The sequence below is a fragment of the Pinus tabuliformis genome, chromosome J, assembly GCF_031772625.1.
Source record: "Pinus tabuliformis cultivar Carrire ecotype Pingquan chromosome J, CPIR1, whole genome shotgun sequence".
Lineage (NCBI taxonomy): Eukaryota > Viridiplantae > Streptophyta > Pinopsida > Pinales > Pinaceae > Pinus > Pinus tabuliformis.
Window position 1 is genome coordinate 513,832,596 of NC_142295.1, and position 20,320 is coordinate 513,852,915.

The following is a 20,320-nucleotide window of genomic DNA, read 5'->3' on the forward strand; positions in this document are numbered from 1 at the left end:
ACTTGTCCAAAATAGTTCACTTGTCAAGCTGTTGTCCTCAACGCTTGCCTTTAGACAAGATGATCTGCTTCCTTGATGTGAACTGTTCAGCAACCCTAGCAGCAGACCTGAAGATGTCACTGTTTTCGCACGTGTGAGTGAGCTACTTGTTCTTGTAGCCTCCTCCTTGCCTCGCTATACTTGGAGCTTCCTTCTAGATGAACAACCGAACTTTTTAGGCCTCAAATCAACCCTTTTCATGAAGATAACCTAGGACTGTAATGCAGCCCTAATTGTGACCTGTTCCTTCGCACGTGTGAGAGGTTTAGGGCTCTTCTAGCCCTCCTAAACCTTCGCTCTCCTTGTCACTTCTCTTCAAGTAAATTTGCCCTTCAAATAGCCCCAAGATCGAACTCTTTCCTTGCTAATGAGAGCACATAAGATGATGCCCTAGCCTCACACGTGTGGACAGATTTCCTGCGGTTATAGATGGCAGAACAAACTTCCTTCTTGTTGACCTGTGGCTCCTTGACTTGACCCTTTCTTTGCACCCTTAGACAGACTTCTTCGCATAGGAGAGAGACCAAATTGATGTGATGAGAGTGTGTTCGAATGAGGGAGGAGAGGCCCTTATTTATAGTCCTCTCAAGGCTGCTCATTAGGCCGACATGACTTGTCTTTAGGCTGACTTACATAATTGATTTAGCCGACATGAATATAATATATTTTTGCCGAAATTACAATGCCTTTTTATCTTCGCTTGGAGGAGACTTTTACTAGCCATTTGTACTTGAACTTGGAGGAGATATTCCACATGGTTCTGCCCTTGATCTTGGAGACACAAACTATATAATTTACAAGTGTAATTGTTTACATCAATGACACAAACCTATCACCTAGCCTAGAGCTCTTCAATGGGAGCTACTACAAACAAATTTTGAGCATGAAACCCATGACTCAAATTTACAAAATATTTTGCTAGATACAATTTACATCATTTACATTGGAATGTGTCATTATGAAGACCGAACCTAGTTACACTTTCTTCAACACTTAAAACCTCTTTTTCTTCACCTCTTCCCCCTCTTTTCTAGGTCTAGCCATGCTGGGCCACCTAGGGCATCGTTTTCCTGACAAAGTAGCCATAGAAAAAGTTCGATCTCTTGGCCTCTACTGCGCTGGTGTGTCCTCAAGGTCTCCCCCAAATTTGAAGAAATTCCGACAGTGGGATTGCGAGATATCCCAAACCCTAACCCTGAGACCAAACTTTGCCCTGGTGTTCCCTAGGCTAGTACCTCATAGGATCAATTTGGCACCTTTAAGTGGAAACTCGTGTTTTGATCCTTTCCCCTTCCTTATTAAGATTAAGATGATCATTGGTTGCTAAACTCCCTCCCCTTAACCCAGGCTTGGCCCACTAGGCCCCGTGTGGTCCCATTTCTCATCAAAGACAATGCTTCTAAGACAACACGGTAATCCAAGTTTTGCAAGGATTTTAGGGATAGGGAAACTCCTTTACAAGTCATATTGCCTTAACGTAGTCCTTAATCCTCACCTCCTTCTCCTAGAAAGCTTTGTACCTTGCTTGAAAAGCAAGCAAGCTTTGTTCTTAATCTCCTTCTAGGAAAAGGATCATTAAGATCACTTCACATCTATTTGTTGATTCATCCTTCACAAGTGACTTTCTATATATCAGGTCTCCTCCCATCGGTGAAAGTCTGCAAAGAGTAGAGTTTTCGCTGAGGTGACAGTGGGCTAAGTCTCCACTGCTGCCCTTGATCTAGCAGTCGTCTCTTTAGGAGTCCCATTTAGGCCCCCTACTAGTTTGAGCGGTAACAATACTTTTAGTGTTGATTAGCATTTGACTGATGTTTTCTTATCACCTTCTGTGGTGTTTTTTTTCTATTTTTTTTCTATTATACTGTTTACTACAGTTCTAACATAAATCAGTGAGAAGCTCTCGAATTCTTTTGCAATGTAGCTGTTTAGACCCCTTGTTGAGAAGTCCGTGAGGGCAACACCTTAGAGTTTTACTTTAATTGATTTCTCTTATTATGACATTATCTTGTGATATTTAATTATTAGTTCTTCTTCCAAATTATTTTCTTACCATCAAGACTAATGCCAATCAATAAACAAAAGAGGACACAAGATGTAAGCACACTGCCAGGGCAAAACCCCTAGGTAGGGGAAAACCCAGTCAAGAACTCTTCCTTCAGTAGATTCAAATCAAGTTGAGATGACCAAGACCCTTATTACCTAGATCATCCATCAAGTCAACCTTGTTTATAAGTGACACATCATGCTTTAGTTCTGCAGTCATATCATACTTCAGTCCTGTAGTCATACCTTATTTCTGTTCTCGGTCATAATAGTCTGTAGTCATACCTTATTTCGGTTCTGTGATCATAACAGTCCTCAGAAATCCTAGTTGCAGCAAATGAGAGAAATTTTGTTCCTCAATTTCCTTCGCTTCAAATGGACACACTTTCTTCTTGTACTTGGCTTAAGGGTCAACTTGTTTTCTCCTTAAAACTGCCCTCTTAACATGACTGTGATACCTCGATCTTTCCTGCAGTAGATGGTACTAGATCTTCGCATGTGTGGAGAGTATCAACCCAAAAATAGATCAGAAAACAAGCTCGGTGATGATCCTTCTTCCTTCGCTTGGTGATGGAATGTCTTCTTGTGATCTTCGCACCTGTCTTTCTATCTTCCTTGCTTGAGAATGTATCCAAATGGAGGTCGAGATCCTTCAATATATAGTGATCTGCCTATAGAAATAAGCCGACATGAGCCAAGGGGTAGGCCAACTTGCCCTTCTAGAGACATTTCTTTCTCCTTTAAAAAACCGACTTGAGGGATAGCTTGTGACAGGGTCTTGGAGGGTTTGTCACACATTTAACTTCAATTTTACAATGTATAATACACTGTTGATAATATCGGCGATATTCGAAAATATCGCGATATTTTTGGCAAAACAATATATCGCTGAGAAAATATCGTGATATTTTCTGTTTTGAAAATATCGCGATATCTTCAAAATATCGGCAAATATTGACAAAATATCGGCTATGTTTAAAAATTTGAAAAAATTATTTTTTATGCTTGCCGATATTGCCGATAAGATGTTTTCTGGACCCTCGCCGATATTTTGCCAATACCGATATTTTCAACACTGGTATAATATGCCCAAATGGGTCTTCAAACTTTGACATTGACTCAATGAACTTTATGACATGATGATCAATCCTAAAAGCTCACAATGGGAGCCTTAACTAAAAATAAAATTCCTTGAGCATGAAACCCATGATGCAAGCATTACAAAAAAAAATTATTTTCTTCTTTACATCAATTACATAAAATCATGATTACACGTCATTATGAAGACCGAACCTTGTTACACTTTTCAACAGTTAGAGTACAGTTGCATCTGTGTCTGATTGTTTAAACAAAAAAATAAATGTTTTTGGGTCACCACAAACAGAAACACATGAAGAGGCAGGGCTGGTACCTTTGACTGTCTTATGGAAGTCATTTGCATTGGATACAACTCTGGAATAAATGACTTAGAGCAGTCGATAATTAGTTAGAAGATGTGTGGTGAGGGATTTGAAAAGGAGAAAATCTGAAGGGGCATAAGGTTATGCTGATTGCTTCATGAAAAGAGGAACTTTCAAGGTTCAGTAGGATAAGCATTTTATGTCAAATTGCTCAAGCAATTTAACTTCTTAGTCAATTAAAATATGTTATTTTCTATTGAAGAATATCTTTTGCAAACATGTGGGTGTATATGTGTACACACACTTAAGCTCATATGTGAGTTTCTTCCTTTGTAGTCATCTTTTGGAAACACTATAGACAAAAGGAAATGAGGTAGGAAATACGGTATAACTTTTTCAGAAGTTAGCATAATGACAACTCTTGGTAATGTTTGGACTTTTATAGATACGAGCTTTGTTTTTTCATGGGGATGCGCTTGAAAATCCTTGAGGGCATTAAACTGCAGTGTTTCCATCTGTTCATGGAGGCTCATGCTTTTGTGTGTGTGCTGAGGCTTGTGCATCCCACAGATTGATGGGAATGTAACTGCAGTACAGCTGTTTGGTACTCACTTATGTTAAGCCATTCTTGAGATTATCAGAGGCTGCAAAGTTTTACGCAGATCAAAGGAGTGTGCATGTGTGTAGTCTGGCTTTTATGAATGTACATGGATGCAATACATTCACACCAAAACAATTTTGCATAATGATATTAGATAATTCTTGAGGAAACCAGCTCTTGTTGGTGTGCAAGCCTGCAAGGTTGTGTAACCCAAATTTTTTGACTATAATTCTGGAACCTTTACTCGACAATAGCAATTTGATTCTTTTAATCATTAAGTTTGTGATATTAATTTGGCAATTGAAGATTTTCTTCATGATGTCTTTAGAATCTATTGGTTTGCAACTTTGCTGGCAGCTACAGATTACTGTTTAGTGCAGCACTAAATAGCAAAATGGATGGCTTCATAGTTTACCTGTTTATCATAATTTCCTTTACTAAACCTGAACAGAAGAAGTTATCATTTATCAGTCATTTCTTGGTGAATGTTAATCCAGTGATACTAAAATGACAGGCCCAGACAAAGGTGGTAGTTTTGGTCCATATCGCCAATCAGAGCGGACTACATTATACAAGGAATATGCAGAGAAGTTGCTGAATTCTGGCCATGCTTATAGGTGCTTCTGTTCTAATGAGGTAACGGAAAATATATCTTCTTTAGTGCCATCTATGTTATCTTTTTCCTAATAGTCTGGGTAGCATTTATAAAGCTGGCGTGCTATTTTCAACCATCTGTCGATTGCTATACTTAGCTCATTGCCTTCCAATTATTTAATATTATAGGAAAAGCTTGAAACACTACTCATGCCGTAAATTCACACAGGACTTGCACCTGGCCTCCTCCACTTGCCCTGTAGTAGCATGGATCATAATAACATAGGGGAGCATGTTCAATAGGGTATTAACCAAATCCTCATTACAGAAAGCAATCCACCTTTCTGATATACCATGGCTCGATGAATTTACCTTTAAATTATTGGTTTGCTATTATTAGTATTATTTTAAGAGTTTATTCTTGTTGTTGCAACTTTAAATAGTCTCTTTTGTTAGAGACATTTTACTTGTGTATTGAACTTTTTGTTTGCCTCCAAATTGAGTGAGAATTGAACCGTTGGAAAGAAGACATCCTTGAATATGCCTGGTCAAAATTTGCGAAGGAAGATGAAGCGATAAGAAAGTTGCGTCATCATAATCAAAACCACCTTAATGATGTTAAGAATATGAAAGGATCTACATGAAGTAGAAGCAAAGATTATATATGAAGAGATGAATAGGAGAGTTGCAATTGTCAAGTTTAACAACTGGGTATTTGTCTTTTCTAGGTCACTGTCAGACGTTGAAATTGTCAAGTTTAACAATTGGGTATTTGTCTTGCTGAGGCTGCTGCCTTGGTTATGCCCTTGCTTGTCTACCTTGTCCTCTAGGTGAGGCTGGCATAATAGAGTGGGCCATCTCATCGAGCTGCTATGTCAGTTATGGAGAGAATTAGTTTTGTTCCTCTATTTCCTATCAATGGTAGCTGTATTGAGTGTACAGTGTGTGTTTCCCCTGTGATTAATAAGAATACATGAGTGGTCAAGCTCCATAGCTAACTTTTCAGCTTAATTTTGAATCAGCATCTCACAATTTTGAAATGATGGTAACCCAATCAATAAATGACTCTGACTTTTGAACAGTGGACTGCCTTCATAACATGATTTTGTTTTCTTCAATTTCCTTAGTCTGAATTCTAAATTCTAAATTCTAATATAATAAGTAATGCTCATTTTAGCAAAATAGGCACCAAATTTTAGAATTAGTATTGTGCTTATGCAAGACAAAGAAAGGCACAATTTAGGTTAGGTATGTTTTAGACTGAAGATCTATACTTATCATTAACAATGAAATTTGCAACAAATTTGGATTGTAAATTCATGGTATTATGCAAATGAAGGCCATTAAATGATTTCTGCGCAAGTTGTAAATCTAGGCATAGTGCTGACCCATGAAGCACAACCCTTCTAAGACTCGCGAGTACCCACGAGTCTTATAGTGAGACGGGTCACTCGCATAGAACCCGTGGTTCGTACCTGTACCCTGAAGACCCGCATTAAACTCATCTACCCGCATTGAACCCACATAGGACCTGCACAAGTCCCATGAAGACCCTCAAAATTTGTTTCTTTTTTTTTTGGGAGATCATGTGGAGGGAAAGGGAAAATGGAGGGAATAAAATGTTTTATAAGCACCTCCCTCCCTCCCATTTCTCATTCACTTGTCATTTAAGTGTTTGACTCATTTCTATGAGTGTTGAGTCTTGATTGAAGGGGCTGAGTGACTCCATTGTACAGTGAAGGAGCTCTTGTAGGAGGCTAAAGGAGGCTTCATTAGATCCAAATTCATCACAATCGGGTAGGATTCATGAAACTTGATTGCTTGTTTGAATTTTTTTTTGTTTCAAATTATTTTAAATTTTTTTGGGCCCTGTCCTTGAGATTCTTAGCCATGCACGATCCCTGTGCGTGGTTGAGAAACTCAACCACAAGGCTTGCAGGCCTGAGATTTTTGTGGGCTCGTGGGTTGAGAAACTCAACCACAGGGCCTACAGGTTGAGACGTGGCTAAGAAACTCAGCCACAAGGCCTGTGGTTTGATAAAATCTCAGGCTTGTAGGCCTTGTGGCTAAGTTTTTCAACCACTGGGCCTAACTTTAAAAAAAATAAATTGAAATTCTCCTAATTCTAATTAAATTAAAAAAAATTAAATTCTCGAATCTCAATTTTTTTTTTCCCTTCTAGATTCTATCACCATGCCACCGAAGAGTAGTAGAAAGTCTCGTGATCCAGCATGGGCACATGGTCAACGACTCACTCCCGGTAATGACCACCATGTCAAGTGCAATTATTGCAATGCCACAATGTATGCGGGCATAAACAGGCTAAAATACCACCTAGCTAGAATTCCTGGGAATGGTGTGGAATGTTGTGAACGTTGCCCTAATGAAGTCACTGCTGAAATGGTAGCTGCTTTGGAAGCCATTAAAGAAGAAAGTTCTAAGAGGGAAAGAAGGAAGGTTGAGGTTGCTGGGATAGGTAGATCTCAGAATGAACCACAAAATCAAAGTGCAGGTAACTCCTCTTCAAGTGTTGTGGCAAACAAGAGTATAACCTCTTCTTTCTTTGCTCCTTGTACAACTCCAGGATCTCATCCAACCTTGGAGAGTTTTAATGAAAAGAAGAGGAAGGAGGCAAATATGGTAGTGAGGAGGTTTTGGTACCATAATAGTCTTTCATTCAACTATGTAAAGTCTTATTTTTATTAGTCCATGGTGGATGCCATTGCAAGTGTTGGCCCTAGATACAAAGCCCCATATTTTAATTCACTTAGATAGATGAGGAGCTCGAGTGTGTCAAGGCACAATTGGAGAGCATTAAAAGCTCATGGATGTTTACAGGTTGCACATTTATGTCTGATGGGTGGACAAATTAGAGGGGTAGAACAATAATATATTTTGTTGTAGCTTTCCCTAAAGGAACCATGTTCCTAAGATCCATTGATGCATCTGTACATGTAAAGGATGCACATTTGATTTTTACATTGTTGGCTGAGTTTGTGGAGGAAGTTGGGGTTGCAAATGTTGTCCAAGTCATCACGGACAAGCCAACAAATAATATGTTAGCTGGAAGGTTTTTTTGTGCCAAATACCCCACCATTTTTTGGACCCCATGCGCCGCCCATTGCATAGACTTGATATTGGAGGACATTGGGAGGTTGGAGTGGGTGCAAACAAATTACCAAGTATATTTATAACCATACTTGGGTGTTGAACCTTATGAGGGAATTCACACAGGGTGAGCTTAATCACCCAACTATCACATGGTTTGCTACAAACTTTCTTTACCTCCAAAGCCTTATGTATGAGTACCAAGATTTGAGAAGAATGTTTTGTAGCCAACAATGGATATTTTGGAAAGATAGCACAAAACCAAAAGCATTCACTGTGAAAGTAGTTGTTCTAGGTGATAGTTTGTGGGTGTTAAGTTATGGTATGTTCTATGCTTATTACAGTTTACTTATTTTTCTTATTATATTCCACAGATTAGCAATCACATGTACATAAAGTAAAGTGCAGATAGAACATTAAACAATCGATAGAAAACAAGCCAAGACAAGAGACACAAGATGTGGCGGCTAGCCAAGGACACACCCCACAATGTGTGGGGAAACCCTTTGATCAAATATTCTTTTATCTTCAATAATTCAGCAGAGAGAAATAGTACAATAAATCTGATTCATATCAGTAGTAGAAAACCCTAGATCAGCAACATCAACATTAGCGGCTTTATCATCAAACTAGGGCAGACGATATCTCACAAACCGACCATCGGATCGGCTTGATTCCACCACCAAAAGTTGCGGCTTCCAAAGGAGGTTTAAATGAACCTACAACGCAGTTCAGATGAGGAGATCTTCTAGTCCACGCAGGTCAATCTTTACTTCTGCAGTTGCAGCTTCAGTTTCAGCAGCTTCCTTCAAACTAGGGCAGTCGATATCTTGCAAACCGTCTGTCGGATTGACTTGATTCCACCACCAAAAGTTGCGGCTTTCAGAGGAGGTTCAGATGAACCTACAACGCAGTTTAGATGAGGAGATCTTCTAGTCCACGCAGGTCAATCTTTACTTCTGCAGTTGCAGCTTCAATTTCAACAGCTTCCGGCTTCACATGTGTGAGGGAGAGACCCTTTTCTGCGCAGTAGAGAAGAGACTCTTTTCTGCGCAGTAGAGAGAGAGAGATGTGATGAGATGAGTGATTCCAAATGAGGAAAAGTCCTCCTGTATTTATACACAATGTTGGTGTTTGAATAGATGCGACTGTTGGGCTTCTGAACCTACATGAGTTGTAGGTCGACTTGATAATAATTCCATTATCAAAATAAATTCATATATCCATGAATACTTATCGGAATCGGATGATCTTTATATCAATCCTACACCTCTTGATGAGAGGAATCTAATAAAAATATTATTAGCCATGAATAAGATGACCCACATGAAGTTTTGCCTTAGTTGCCAATTTTAACACTCCCTCTCAACTAGGGAGAACTTCATCTGCAATCTGTCTATCGGTCTTTTCTATTCATCCATCAAATGCACTGCCTTGTACAGCCTGACCTTTGTCCTGCTTTTCTCTATTCTGCTTTGTCTTGATCTGCCCTGTACTGATCTGTGTTGCTTTGCTCTATTCTGCTCTGCTCTTGCATTGTTCTGTTCTTCTCTGCTTTTGTCCGAATTATGAAGAAGAAGAAATGATCGAGGATGTATCATACTGACTCAAAGTTAGTCTCAGAGTATGTACCACTAGTCCCAGACCAGTCTCAACTGACCCGAAGTCAGCGTCATAGTGCGTACAACTCCACTGGTCCCAGACCAGTATCATCCTCCACTGACTCAAAGTCAGTCTTAGAGTGCATACCACTGGTCCCAGACCAGTCTCAATCGACTTGAAGTCGCTTCATAGTAGGTACCACTCCTACCGCTGGTCCCATACCAGTATCACAGTCTCAAAGAGTGTACCACTGGTCCCAGACTAGTCTCAACCGATCCGAAGTCAGCGTCATAGTATGTACGACTCTCACTGGTCCCAGACCAGTACTGCACTGACACGAAGTCAGTCTCAAAGTATGTACCACTGGTCCTAGACCAGTCTCAACCGACCCGAAGTCAGTGTCATAGTATGGTACAACTCCTACCACTGGTCCCAGACCAGTATCATTGATCCCAGATCAATGGAGGTCATCCTCGCGTAGGGAGTACGGTAGATACAACGATGCGTCCATCGGTACTACTATGGTCCCTAACTTCATTTCCCTGCTCATTGATCAGATGAGAGGTACTTCCCATGAGTCCCAGACTGCATGGGTAGGATGCCTCGACAGGAGAACTTAATCAATCTCGTCCTCACAGGAGAACACATCAATCCTGCTACAATCGCCATGGAGAACACATCAATCTAGGCCTCACAGGAGAACACATCAACCCTGCTACAATCGCCATGGAGAACACATCAATCCAAGCCTCACAGGAGAACACATCAATCTTGCTACAATCGCCATGGAGAACACATCAATCCAGGCCTCACAGGAGAACACATCAATCCTGCTACAATCGCCATGGAGAACGCATCAGTCCAGGCCTCACAGGAGAACTAATCATCCTGCTACACAGGAGAGCGAATCATCCTGTTCCACAAGAGAGCGAATCATCTTGTCCCACAAGAGAGCGAATCATCTTGTTCCAGTGCGCACCACCAGGGGAGGGTGAGTCACCCTGTGGTCGTATGTTGCTCCAGTAAGAACCGTAAGCCCTTAGAGCTCCTAGAGCTCAATGTATGCAACATGCAGGACCCTTGTAGAAGGGTTTCTTGACGACTCCAAGTCGTTTGGGAAAATCACAGACTAGATCTTTCCTTGGGGCTTTGACAAGGTGTATCGACCTGTACATCATCTTAATGCGATGGAGCCTTCTTGCTCATCGACTTACCATATCGTAGATGATGTCTATTTGCTGGAGCGATCGACGAATATGGGATTCCTCAATAATCGAATCCCACCTCTGGTTGTTACAGAGAATCACAGTGGTATGTGTTCAAACAGCTCAGTGAAGAGCTTCCCCAACCAGGCAGCTTCATACGAGATCATACTCGTAGATATGTATCTGGTCTCTGCGGTGCTTATGGCAACCGACTTTTGCTTCCTGCTCATTCATTATATCGAAGCAGAGTCTAAAGAGAAACAACACTAAAAAGTGCTCCAGTGATCCTCCACACTACTTGCCTAATCAGCATTCGAATAATCATGCAGTTTCATATTTCCAGCAGTGTATCTCAATCCATGAGAATTTGTGTCCTGAAGACATCTCAGAAGATTCTTGGCACCAATCTAGTGAGGCTCAACCAAATATGAGCTCACAATGCTAACTGCAAAACATATGTTCGGACGGAGGTTCACCAAGAACATCAACGCAAATGAGTTTTTGAAACTTAGAGGCATTTCCCAAATCTGGTCCGACATCACTACCATATAACTTCTGAAAGTTAAGATCCTTGAGATAGTCACAAGCTTGCAGTCCATCATACCAAATCTTTTCAGAATCTTCACCACATATTTTACTTGAGATAGGAAAATTTCCCTTGGCTTCTGCCACACTTCAAGTCCTAGGAAATAGTGCATCAGTCCTAGGTCCTTCATTTCAAATTTAGAAGCCAACTCCCTCTTACATTTGTGGATGAGAGGGTATGCACCTGTTAGAAAGAGGTCATACACATACAACACCTAGTATGAGAGGCTTGTCATCTTCAACCTTAAAGTAAAGGTTAGGATTGACTTCACTCCTAGTGAATCCTAGCTACATCAAGTAGCTGTCGATCCTCTCATACAATGCTCGGGGTGCTTGCTTCAGCCCATAGAGAGCCATCTTCAACCTGCATACATGAGATTTTCGATCATAAATCTCAAATCCTTTGGGTTGCTCCACGTAGACCTCTTCTTTGATCGAGCCGTGCAAGAACACGGTCTTGGCATCCATCTGATGTAGGTTCCATCCTTGTGAAGCGGCAAGGGCTATGATCGAGCGGATGGTCGTATATCTGGCAACAGGTGCAAATATCTCATCATAGTCTATACCTTCTTTCTGGGAAAAACCACGAGCAACAAAACGAGCCTGATACTTTTCCGTACTTCCATCTGCTACATGCTTTATCTTGTAAAGCCATTTGGAAGTAACAACTGTCTTGTCCTGGGGTCTGGGAACTACTTCCCAGACATCATTCTTCATAATAGACTCATATTCTTCGGTCATAGCATCCTTCCATACTTGATGCTTGACGGCATCTGAGAATGATGAAGGCTTATTTTGTATGATCGTGCTCATGAAGGTCAGGTATCCTTGATACCTATTAGGTTTCTTACTTTTACGAAAGGTTCCTTGGGGTGCAGCATGTCCTTCAGCATCATCAAGTATCCCCCTAAGCCATGAAGGCCTTTTCCTAGAAGAGGAAGGCTCAGGTGGATAAATAGGATCCATGGGTTCTTCCACATTAGGCATTGTTACATCATCTGCCCATAGAGACAGCTTCCACAATCGTACGGTGCCACACCATTCTGCTCTGGAGTATGTGGTGTAGTAGTCTCCCTCTTAATGCCAACCTCAGGTATGCCTGAGTGAACCAACTGTAATATATCGGAGGTCTTGCTTAGGCTTGAGGTGAATAGTCCCCTTTTGAGCTTTCCTTCTGCACATCCTGGACATACACCTTCTTTCTCTACTCGGAATTCGGGCATCTTTGTCACCATTTGTCTTACATCGAGTAGAGCTTTATAATGAAGGGGGGCAAACCTCTGATGCCAAAGTTCAGAGTGAAGAGATGTGTCATAAGACATGACACCTAGCGGACTTCCATCGACCTGATATAATGAATCAACCCAAAACCCAAGAGTAAAGGCATCTTTAACATTATTTTTCCATATACGTACCTTGCCATCGTTGAAGGTTACCTTGTAGCCTTTGTCTTCTATCGCCGAGATGGACACCAGGTGCTTTTTGAGGTAAGGTGCATTTAATACATCCTAGAATTTCTAGCCTTCTTCAATGGTTGTCCTCTTCCTTGATTCCCAGCTCTCCTCTTACCTTTGCTATGAATTTGTCATTCCTTTGATTGCCATCAGAGGGATTTTGATCATCGTCCTAGTGTGAGTCCTTTCTATCAGGGCACTCCCTTGCATAGTGACTTGCTTTATCACAGATGTAACATCATCCTTGTCTTCCACCTTAGGTCCAGCCTTTCCTTTTAATTCAGTCCCGGAATTATTTCTTTGCTTAGCATGAGAAGAAAAGGCAGCAGGAGTAGGCATGGGCATTTCTTGCTCTTCTACCCTTGTTTCTTCTTGAATGCATCTAGCCATTAATTCCTCGAAACCAGGAATTACATTATTGTTTAGAAGAGTAGTCCTGAACAGGTACCATTCGGATGGTAATCCTCCAAGAGTCATGAGTGCAATTTCTCTGTCAGTAATAGTCTCCCCAATAGATAGGAGATCGTTCTTGACCTCAGTGATTCTTAAGAAGTATGCTTGCATACTCTCATCTTTACCCTTATGAATTTCCTTCAGCTTATTTCTAAGAAACAAAACTTGATTTGCGTCATTAACTTTAAATAAACTCACCAGTCTATCGTAGATTTCCTTGGAGGTGTCCAGTTCAGAGATGTAGGCCACCAAGTGCTTGTAGATAGAGTCCCGGATGATCTTCTTTGTTTTGACTTCTCCATTTTTCCATTTGTTCTAGGCAGCAACGGATGCATTTGATGGAGGCTCAACAATATTGCCTCTTACATGGTCCAACACTCCTTGATCTTCTAGGGTTAGATCGATAGAAATTTTCCATCCGTGATAGTCAGCTTTCTCATGGAGCTTGTCTTCGGCAGGAAAGAGTGTTGAGGACCCCATAGTTCTTTTAGGATAGTCTTGCCAATCTTCTCTTCGATAATTGCTCTTGCTCTTGCTCGGGCTTTGTCTTCACCTCGGCTTTGATACCATGTTAAGTTATGGTATGTTCTATGCTTATAACAGTTTACTTCTTTTTCTTATTATATTCCATAGATTAGAAATCACATATACATAAAGTAAAGTGCAGATAGAACATTAAACGATCGATAGAAAACAAGCCAAGACAAGAGACACAAGATGTGGCGGCTAGCCAAGGACAAACCTCACAATGTGTGGGGAAACCCTTTGATCAAATCTTCTTTTATCTTCAATAATTCAACAGAGAGAAATAGTACAATAAATCTGATTCATATCAGCAGTAGCAAACCCTAGATCAGCAACATCAGCATTAGTGGTTTTATCATCAAACTAGGGCAGACGATATCTCATAAACCGACCGTCGGATCGGCTTGATTCCACCACCAAAAGTTGCGGCTTCCAGAGGAGGTTCAGATGAACCTACAATGCAGTTCAGATGAGGAGATCTTCTAGTCCACGCAGGTCAATCTTTAGTTCTGTAGTTGCAGCTTCAGTTTCAGCAACTTCCTTCAAACTATGGTAGTCGATATCTTGCAAACCGTCTGTCGGATTGATTTGATTCCACCACCAAAAGTTGCGGCTTTCAGAGGAGGTTCAGATGAACCTATAGCGCAGTTCAGATGAGGATATCTTCTAGTCCGCGCAGGTCAATCTTTACTTCTGCAGTTGCAGCTTCAGTTTCAACAGCTTCCGACTTCACATGTGTGAGGGAGGGACCCTTTTCTGTGCAGTAGAGAAGAGACTCTTTTTTGCACAGTAGAGAGAGAGAGAGGTGATGAGATGAGTGATTCCAAATGAGGAAAAGTCCTCCTGTATTTATACACAATGTTGGTGTTTGAATAGATGCGACTGTTGGGCTTCTGAGCCTACATGAGTTGTAGGTCGGCTTGATAATAATTCCATAATCAAAATAAATTCATATCTCCATGAATACTTATCGGAATCGGATGATCTTTATATCAATCCTACACCTCTCGATGAGAGGAATCCAATAAAAATATTATTAGCCATGAATAAGATGACCCACATGAAGTTTTGCCCTAGTTGCCAATTTTAATAGTGGGAGAAAGTCACTGAGATTGTTAGCTTCACGGAGCCCCTTTTGAAAGTATTGAGATTGCTGGATGGAAAGAAACCTGCAATGGGATATATTTATGAGGGCATGGACAGGGCCAAAGAGGCCATCAAGATTTTCTACAAGGGAGATGAATCTAAATATCTCCCTTTATGGAAAATTATTGATTTCAAGTGGGACAAGCAACGACATTCACCATTGCATGCAATGAGAGCATTTCTCAATCTGAGCCTATTTTATAACGAGGGGTCTAACATTAAAAAATATCCTGAGGTGATGAGAGGTGTCATGATATGCATTGAGAAGATGTTCCAAGATCAAGTTATTCAAAACAAAATCAACATTCAACGAGATATGTACAAGGAAGCATCTGGCATGTTTGGATTTAGCTCAAGCCAATGTGTCGAGGACAAGAAAATGCCTTGTAAGTGCAAATGATTAGAACTTAGCTTGTAATTTTGCTAGCTCTCTTTTGAGTCTTTTATATGTTTGGCGTTACAAACTGATAATCTTTGTTGTTTTTTTTTACAGCCCATTGGTGGATAGATTGTGGCACTGAAGCATCACAATTACAAGAATTCGCCATTAGAGTTCTGAGTCAACCCTGCAACGCTTCTACTTGTGAGCGCAATTGGTCGGTATTTGAGCACATCCATAGCAAAAAGAGAAACAAGTTGGAGCATGAGAGGTTGGAGAAGTTGGTGTTCATCTTCTACAACCTTCGAATGCTCACAAAATGAGTGCAGCAAAAGGATCTAGATCCAATTTTATTGGATAGTATTGATTTAGAGTCTGATTGGGTTGTGGAGGAGTCCCCTGATTTGAGTTGACTTGATGAAGAGACTGAGGATCTCTTTAGTTTTCCATCTCAAATGGAGACTCCAAATACACCTGCCTCACAGTTACTTCAGCCTTCCGATGTTGGCACTAGCTCCACGAGGGCTTATTCTAGGCGTAGTCGTGCATGAGTGATGAGACCCAATATTATAATGAGACTATGACTTATCATTTATGACATATGTATTTGAATTTTGAACTTGCTACCATTTTTGATTTTGATGATGGAATCATGATTCCTTTTCTTATTCAGTATCTAAATGTTTTGCTTACAAAAATCGAATATGTTATGTTGTACTATTATAGCTATGAGATGATGTTATGAATTATTGCATATATTGTGGTTTTTATAACTTATAATGATTGGAAATGTCATTAGTTTCTTTTTTTGTGCTTCTTTTTTGTATTTTCCCAAGTCTCATACGAGTCTCATACGGGTCGTGCTCGTGTCTTATATGGGCTGCCGAGTCAATAGCCAGACGAGGCTTATATGAGTACGAGTTGTGCAACACCGGTGTTGACCCAAATAATTAGGGGACGATTATGATTGGGCATGCCTTTTCCAAGCTTTAAGATAGTTTTGAACATATGGCTCTCAAAACATTTGGAGAGGAATAAACTTATTGCCAAGGGCAAGTTGGTTTCAGGAAAGACTATCAACGTGTATCACGCTTTACTCTTCAAGATTTTATCATATAGTCTAAATAATGATTGTCTTGACTCCAAATTCTTTTGTTGCTTTGTGGATCTCTTGAAAGAATTTGATATTCTTTGCCAGATGAATCTTACCCTAGAGATTAGGCAATATTGACATTTTCAATCCCCTTATTGTTGCTATAATGAGGTTGTATGAGATAGTTATAGGTCATATCTGCACAACTCAAGGGCATTCAAACTTCATTAGGGGTAGTGTTAGGTTCATGCAAGGAGGACCCCCTCGCCCTAATTTTAGTTGAGTTCTACATTGATGAGTTGAAGGATGACCTTACAGAGAATACATATACTAGGGATGGTTGTCAATTGCATCATGTCATGATTGGCTAGCTCATGTTTGTGGATAAATTGTTATCTTAGATCCTCTTAAGTGAGACCTCTGTGGAGTTGTCAACTTAGATCCAAGGATAGGTCTCATCTTTCCAACAAGTGGTCCTTTGCTTCTTGACCTCAACAACAACTCCATTCCTTGGGATGATGAGACATGCTATGGACCAGTTCTTTAGGACAATCTTCTATCTTGAGTTTTTTGCTCTTTGTTCAAATGGTAGGACTCAGGGGAGACACACATATAGAGGTTGATGACTCCTACGAGAGCAACCTCTGCTCTTCAGGAAACAAGATCAAGGAGCATTGAGACATATTACCTTTCCCTTGTGCCCTTTTTCAAGGCATCCCTTTGGGATGTTTGGCTTTTGGCCCTTTCATTTCCTGTGTATCATTCAAGTTTTTATAACAGTAATCTTTTGCTAATAAAGATTAGATCTTGGAGTTGATATGCTTTTTGTTTTTGGTTTTATATAGGAGTGGCCCTTGTACTCCCACACTATATTGATACTATTGTACTTAGTAGTCTCATTGACCTATTTATGGTCATTTTTTGGACATGAATAAAATTATCTGATTTTATGATTATCTCACCTCTTGAAGGTTTATAAAGGAAACTCAATTCTAACCCTAGATAGCTGGTGATGAATCTTATCAAGATCAACCTTATGATCTTTAACACTTTTGAGAGCACTATGTCAAGCTCCAATTTCTTCTTTAGAGGATAGTAGGTGGGGGTTAATACATTATGTACATACTCAGGTTTTCAATTCACAAGCCCTAGATTAACTTGAGGCCTTCTTTCGACTCCCCAATAAACAAGGGGTATGTGTTTCTTTCCATGCTTGAGTGCCAATGCTCCCTTGAGCATTTTCAAGGTGTTCCATCAAAGATGCACCTAGGTCCAAGGTCTAAGGATGTAGGATGTTACCAATTTATCAGGGATAATGCTTCGACATATATCTGTTGCAAACAGAGTGTTCCTTGGGTCATTGTCTAGGCTGAATTTGATGCCCATCCCTTAAACCTCGAAAGTATTTTTAGGGTTTCTTATTTCCTCACAGGGTACACACCCTAGGGAATTTAAGGACAAGAAGGGAGAGATATCCTTACTTGGCCCTTCATTCTTGGAGAAAATTGCTTGCATGGACCTCCCAATATTTAAGCTGTGTTGGTTCTTATTACCCACCATAAGTGGGTAATGGTGGGTAACCCATAGGAGAAATTTTTTCTTGTCATTTGACTGCCAATCAACCAACAACCCTATGATGGCCCATAGATAGCTTTACATTAGAGCTCTCCACCTATGCTCTGGTCAAATTCTCTCACCCATTTGGCATACTTCATGAAGGAAGGTGGGTCATCTATTGGAAGGTACTCTAACCGTTCTTTTAATCATGTGCTTTCATTTAATTTTTGGGCATACTAATATGGATCACAAACCAAGCTAGAACATTGATTGCTCTTGATTGTACCCTTGTTCCCATGCTTCTCTTGGGAGGTTATCCTTTGCCCCTAGTCTAGTGTGACCTCCCCTGAGGTTCTTCCTTTAGGAGGTGCACTAATAAGAGGCATTGACTGAAATAGTGTGCCCTAGGTAATCCTTACTTACCACTCTCCATGCTTCCCTTATTATCCACATCGATTCTTTGGGTTGATTGTTATTTGTCATTGGGCTAGCACATTATATCCTCATCTTTGAGTTAGGGCCTGAAAATTTTCCCTAAGAGGTTGATGCAGTTGAAAGAATGTTAAAAGCATATGAAACCACAAGTAAACAAAAGAAAAATGCAAAATATGGCTTGGACATGGTAAGCATGTGGGTAGCCTAGCATGAGCTCTACTCCCTTAGTAGCGATCACTTAGTTCCAAAGCATTTCATGCTCCATCTAAAAGGAACCCTTGAATGTCCCAACCCCGATGAGCGAGAACTTGCTACATCTTTAAGGGGTATTAGAAAATCATAAAGCAAGCTTGGTCTCCTAAGCTATGGACGAAAGAAAGATAAATCATTAAAGTAAGGCGCAGCAGAGGGGTGGAAAATGAGGCTAAGGAAAAGGGTATCTCATGCTTCCAAGATTGCTTCCTCTTCTCATTATATCACTTAGAGACATTGGATCCCCTCTAGTTGGTACCATAGCTATGATACCAACTTATGCCTCCATGATTGCTTCCTCTTCTCGTTATAACACTTAGAGACATTGGATCGCTTCTAGTTGGTACCATAGCTATGGCCATGGCCATCTTCCTTGAAGTCTTTTCCACTCCATCACTGACATTATCACATGCACATATGGATTTATAGGTCTATCCATGACATGTCCTTCCCCTTGGGGGATGGAAGCACCTAATGGTGTTGAAGGTATAACCATACCTAAGACAAATGTTGTAACTTGCTTGCAAATCCTGAGCTAGAAAGACAATGGAAGGAAAGGTGTGTGACCTATTTTTGTGCCCTTAACATTGAATATGGCTCACGATGATACTTTAAGATTTTTGTCCTTGATGATGTTGATCTCACTTGATCTTGAGGGTATTTTTCATGTGGTTCATTACTCATGCATCATAGATCCTTTGAAGGAAGACTTGTCACTTGACAAATATCCAACACCTTTCAGAGGATGTTTTTCTCATTGTTGAGAACAAACATGACCTTGTAGGCCTAACATTGCCCTCATGAGATGGACATTGGGCCTTGATGAGACTCCACGTGGTTGTGTACCCTTTGCTATACCTCTAGATGCTAAAATGTTGTACTAGGAAGGCAAGGCACTGGATTGTTTAATGATATACCTAGATGGACCCAAGATCCCCAAGTTGGTTTTGAGTCTTGACCCTGTTTGATAGATGTTGGCTTGTTCTAGAGCCCAGATGAAGATGGTTATGACTGAGATGACTTGGGAGGGCTAGTACATCATGCCCATGTGCCAACACTTGCCTCAGAGCTTGTCACATCACCACCATGTGCCCTTATTGAAAATGACACCATGGCGGAAGAGGAGTTATTTGGAGATATACCCATGCAATTTGATGATTTCTTGGACTGAGGAGCACTCATGAGCCTCTCTATCACTTGCTTGATGGAGATTGTCCATTTTCGTAGGATGACTTCATCATGGAGAGCCTTTATTCCCACACATGTGGGCTATTTTGATGTATTTATCATGTTTTGAAGCTATCTTAAGGTCGACTTGTGACCTTTAGGCCTAGTTGAATGTTTCGAAGTAATTTTTTAGGGCTTTTACTTGTAAATTAGTGAAAAGTGACTTACCCTCATATAAATAGAGGGGAGTTACTTTCATTTTGAATCATCACAACACACAACACTTCTCTCTCTTAAGAAGTGCACATTAGCTCTCTTGTTCTTTTCTCTTGGATGCAATGTAATTGTGGCAGAGCGAATTGTCTTGAGAGGGATATTTTTGCATGATGAGACTTGTCTTGGATTGATAAAGTGATTTTTGATTGAATCATGTAAGTTTAGTGTTGATATTCTTCGATTTTGCATGCAAATTTATGAAATTAGGGTTTCTTTCCTCCATATTAAAATGTGCAATATATTTCATGAAATTTTGTTTCTTTATGCTTTGCGAAATTAGTCTTTCAAAAATCCATCAAAGGAACTTTGTGTATGCCTCCTTTGATTTTAAATCTCCACTTAGATAAAGTTGCTAGGGTTTCTAAGAGAGGCTTCTTAGTCCTCCACCCACATCATCCAAGTTCCT

The 20,320-nt window shown here is 40.3% G+C and overlaps 1 protein-coding gene across 2 annotated transcripts in view; it reads left to right on the plus strand.

The window, feature by feature from the left end:
* Positions 1-20,320, plus strand: part of ERS (glutamate tRNA synthetase) — a 176,660-nt gene that overhangs the window by 113,995 nt on the left and 42,345 nt on the right. For both annotated transcript variants that reach the window (XM_089378038.1, XM_089378039.1), the window contains exon 3: positions 4,598-4,719. In XM_089378038.1, coding sequence (XP_089234164.1) covers positions 4,598-4,719 — 122 coding nt within the window. The remainder of the gene's footprint in view (positions 1-4,597; positions 4,720-20,320) is intronic.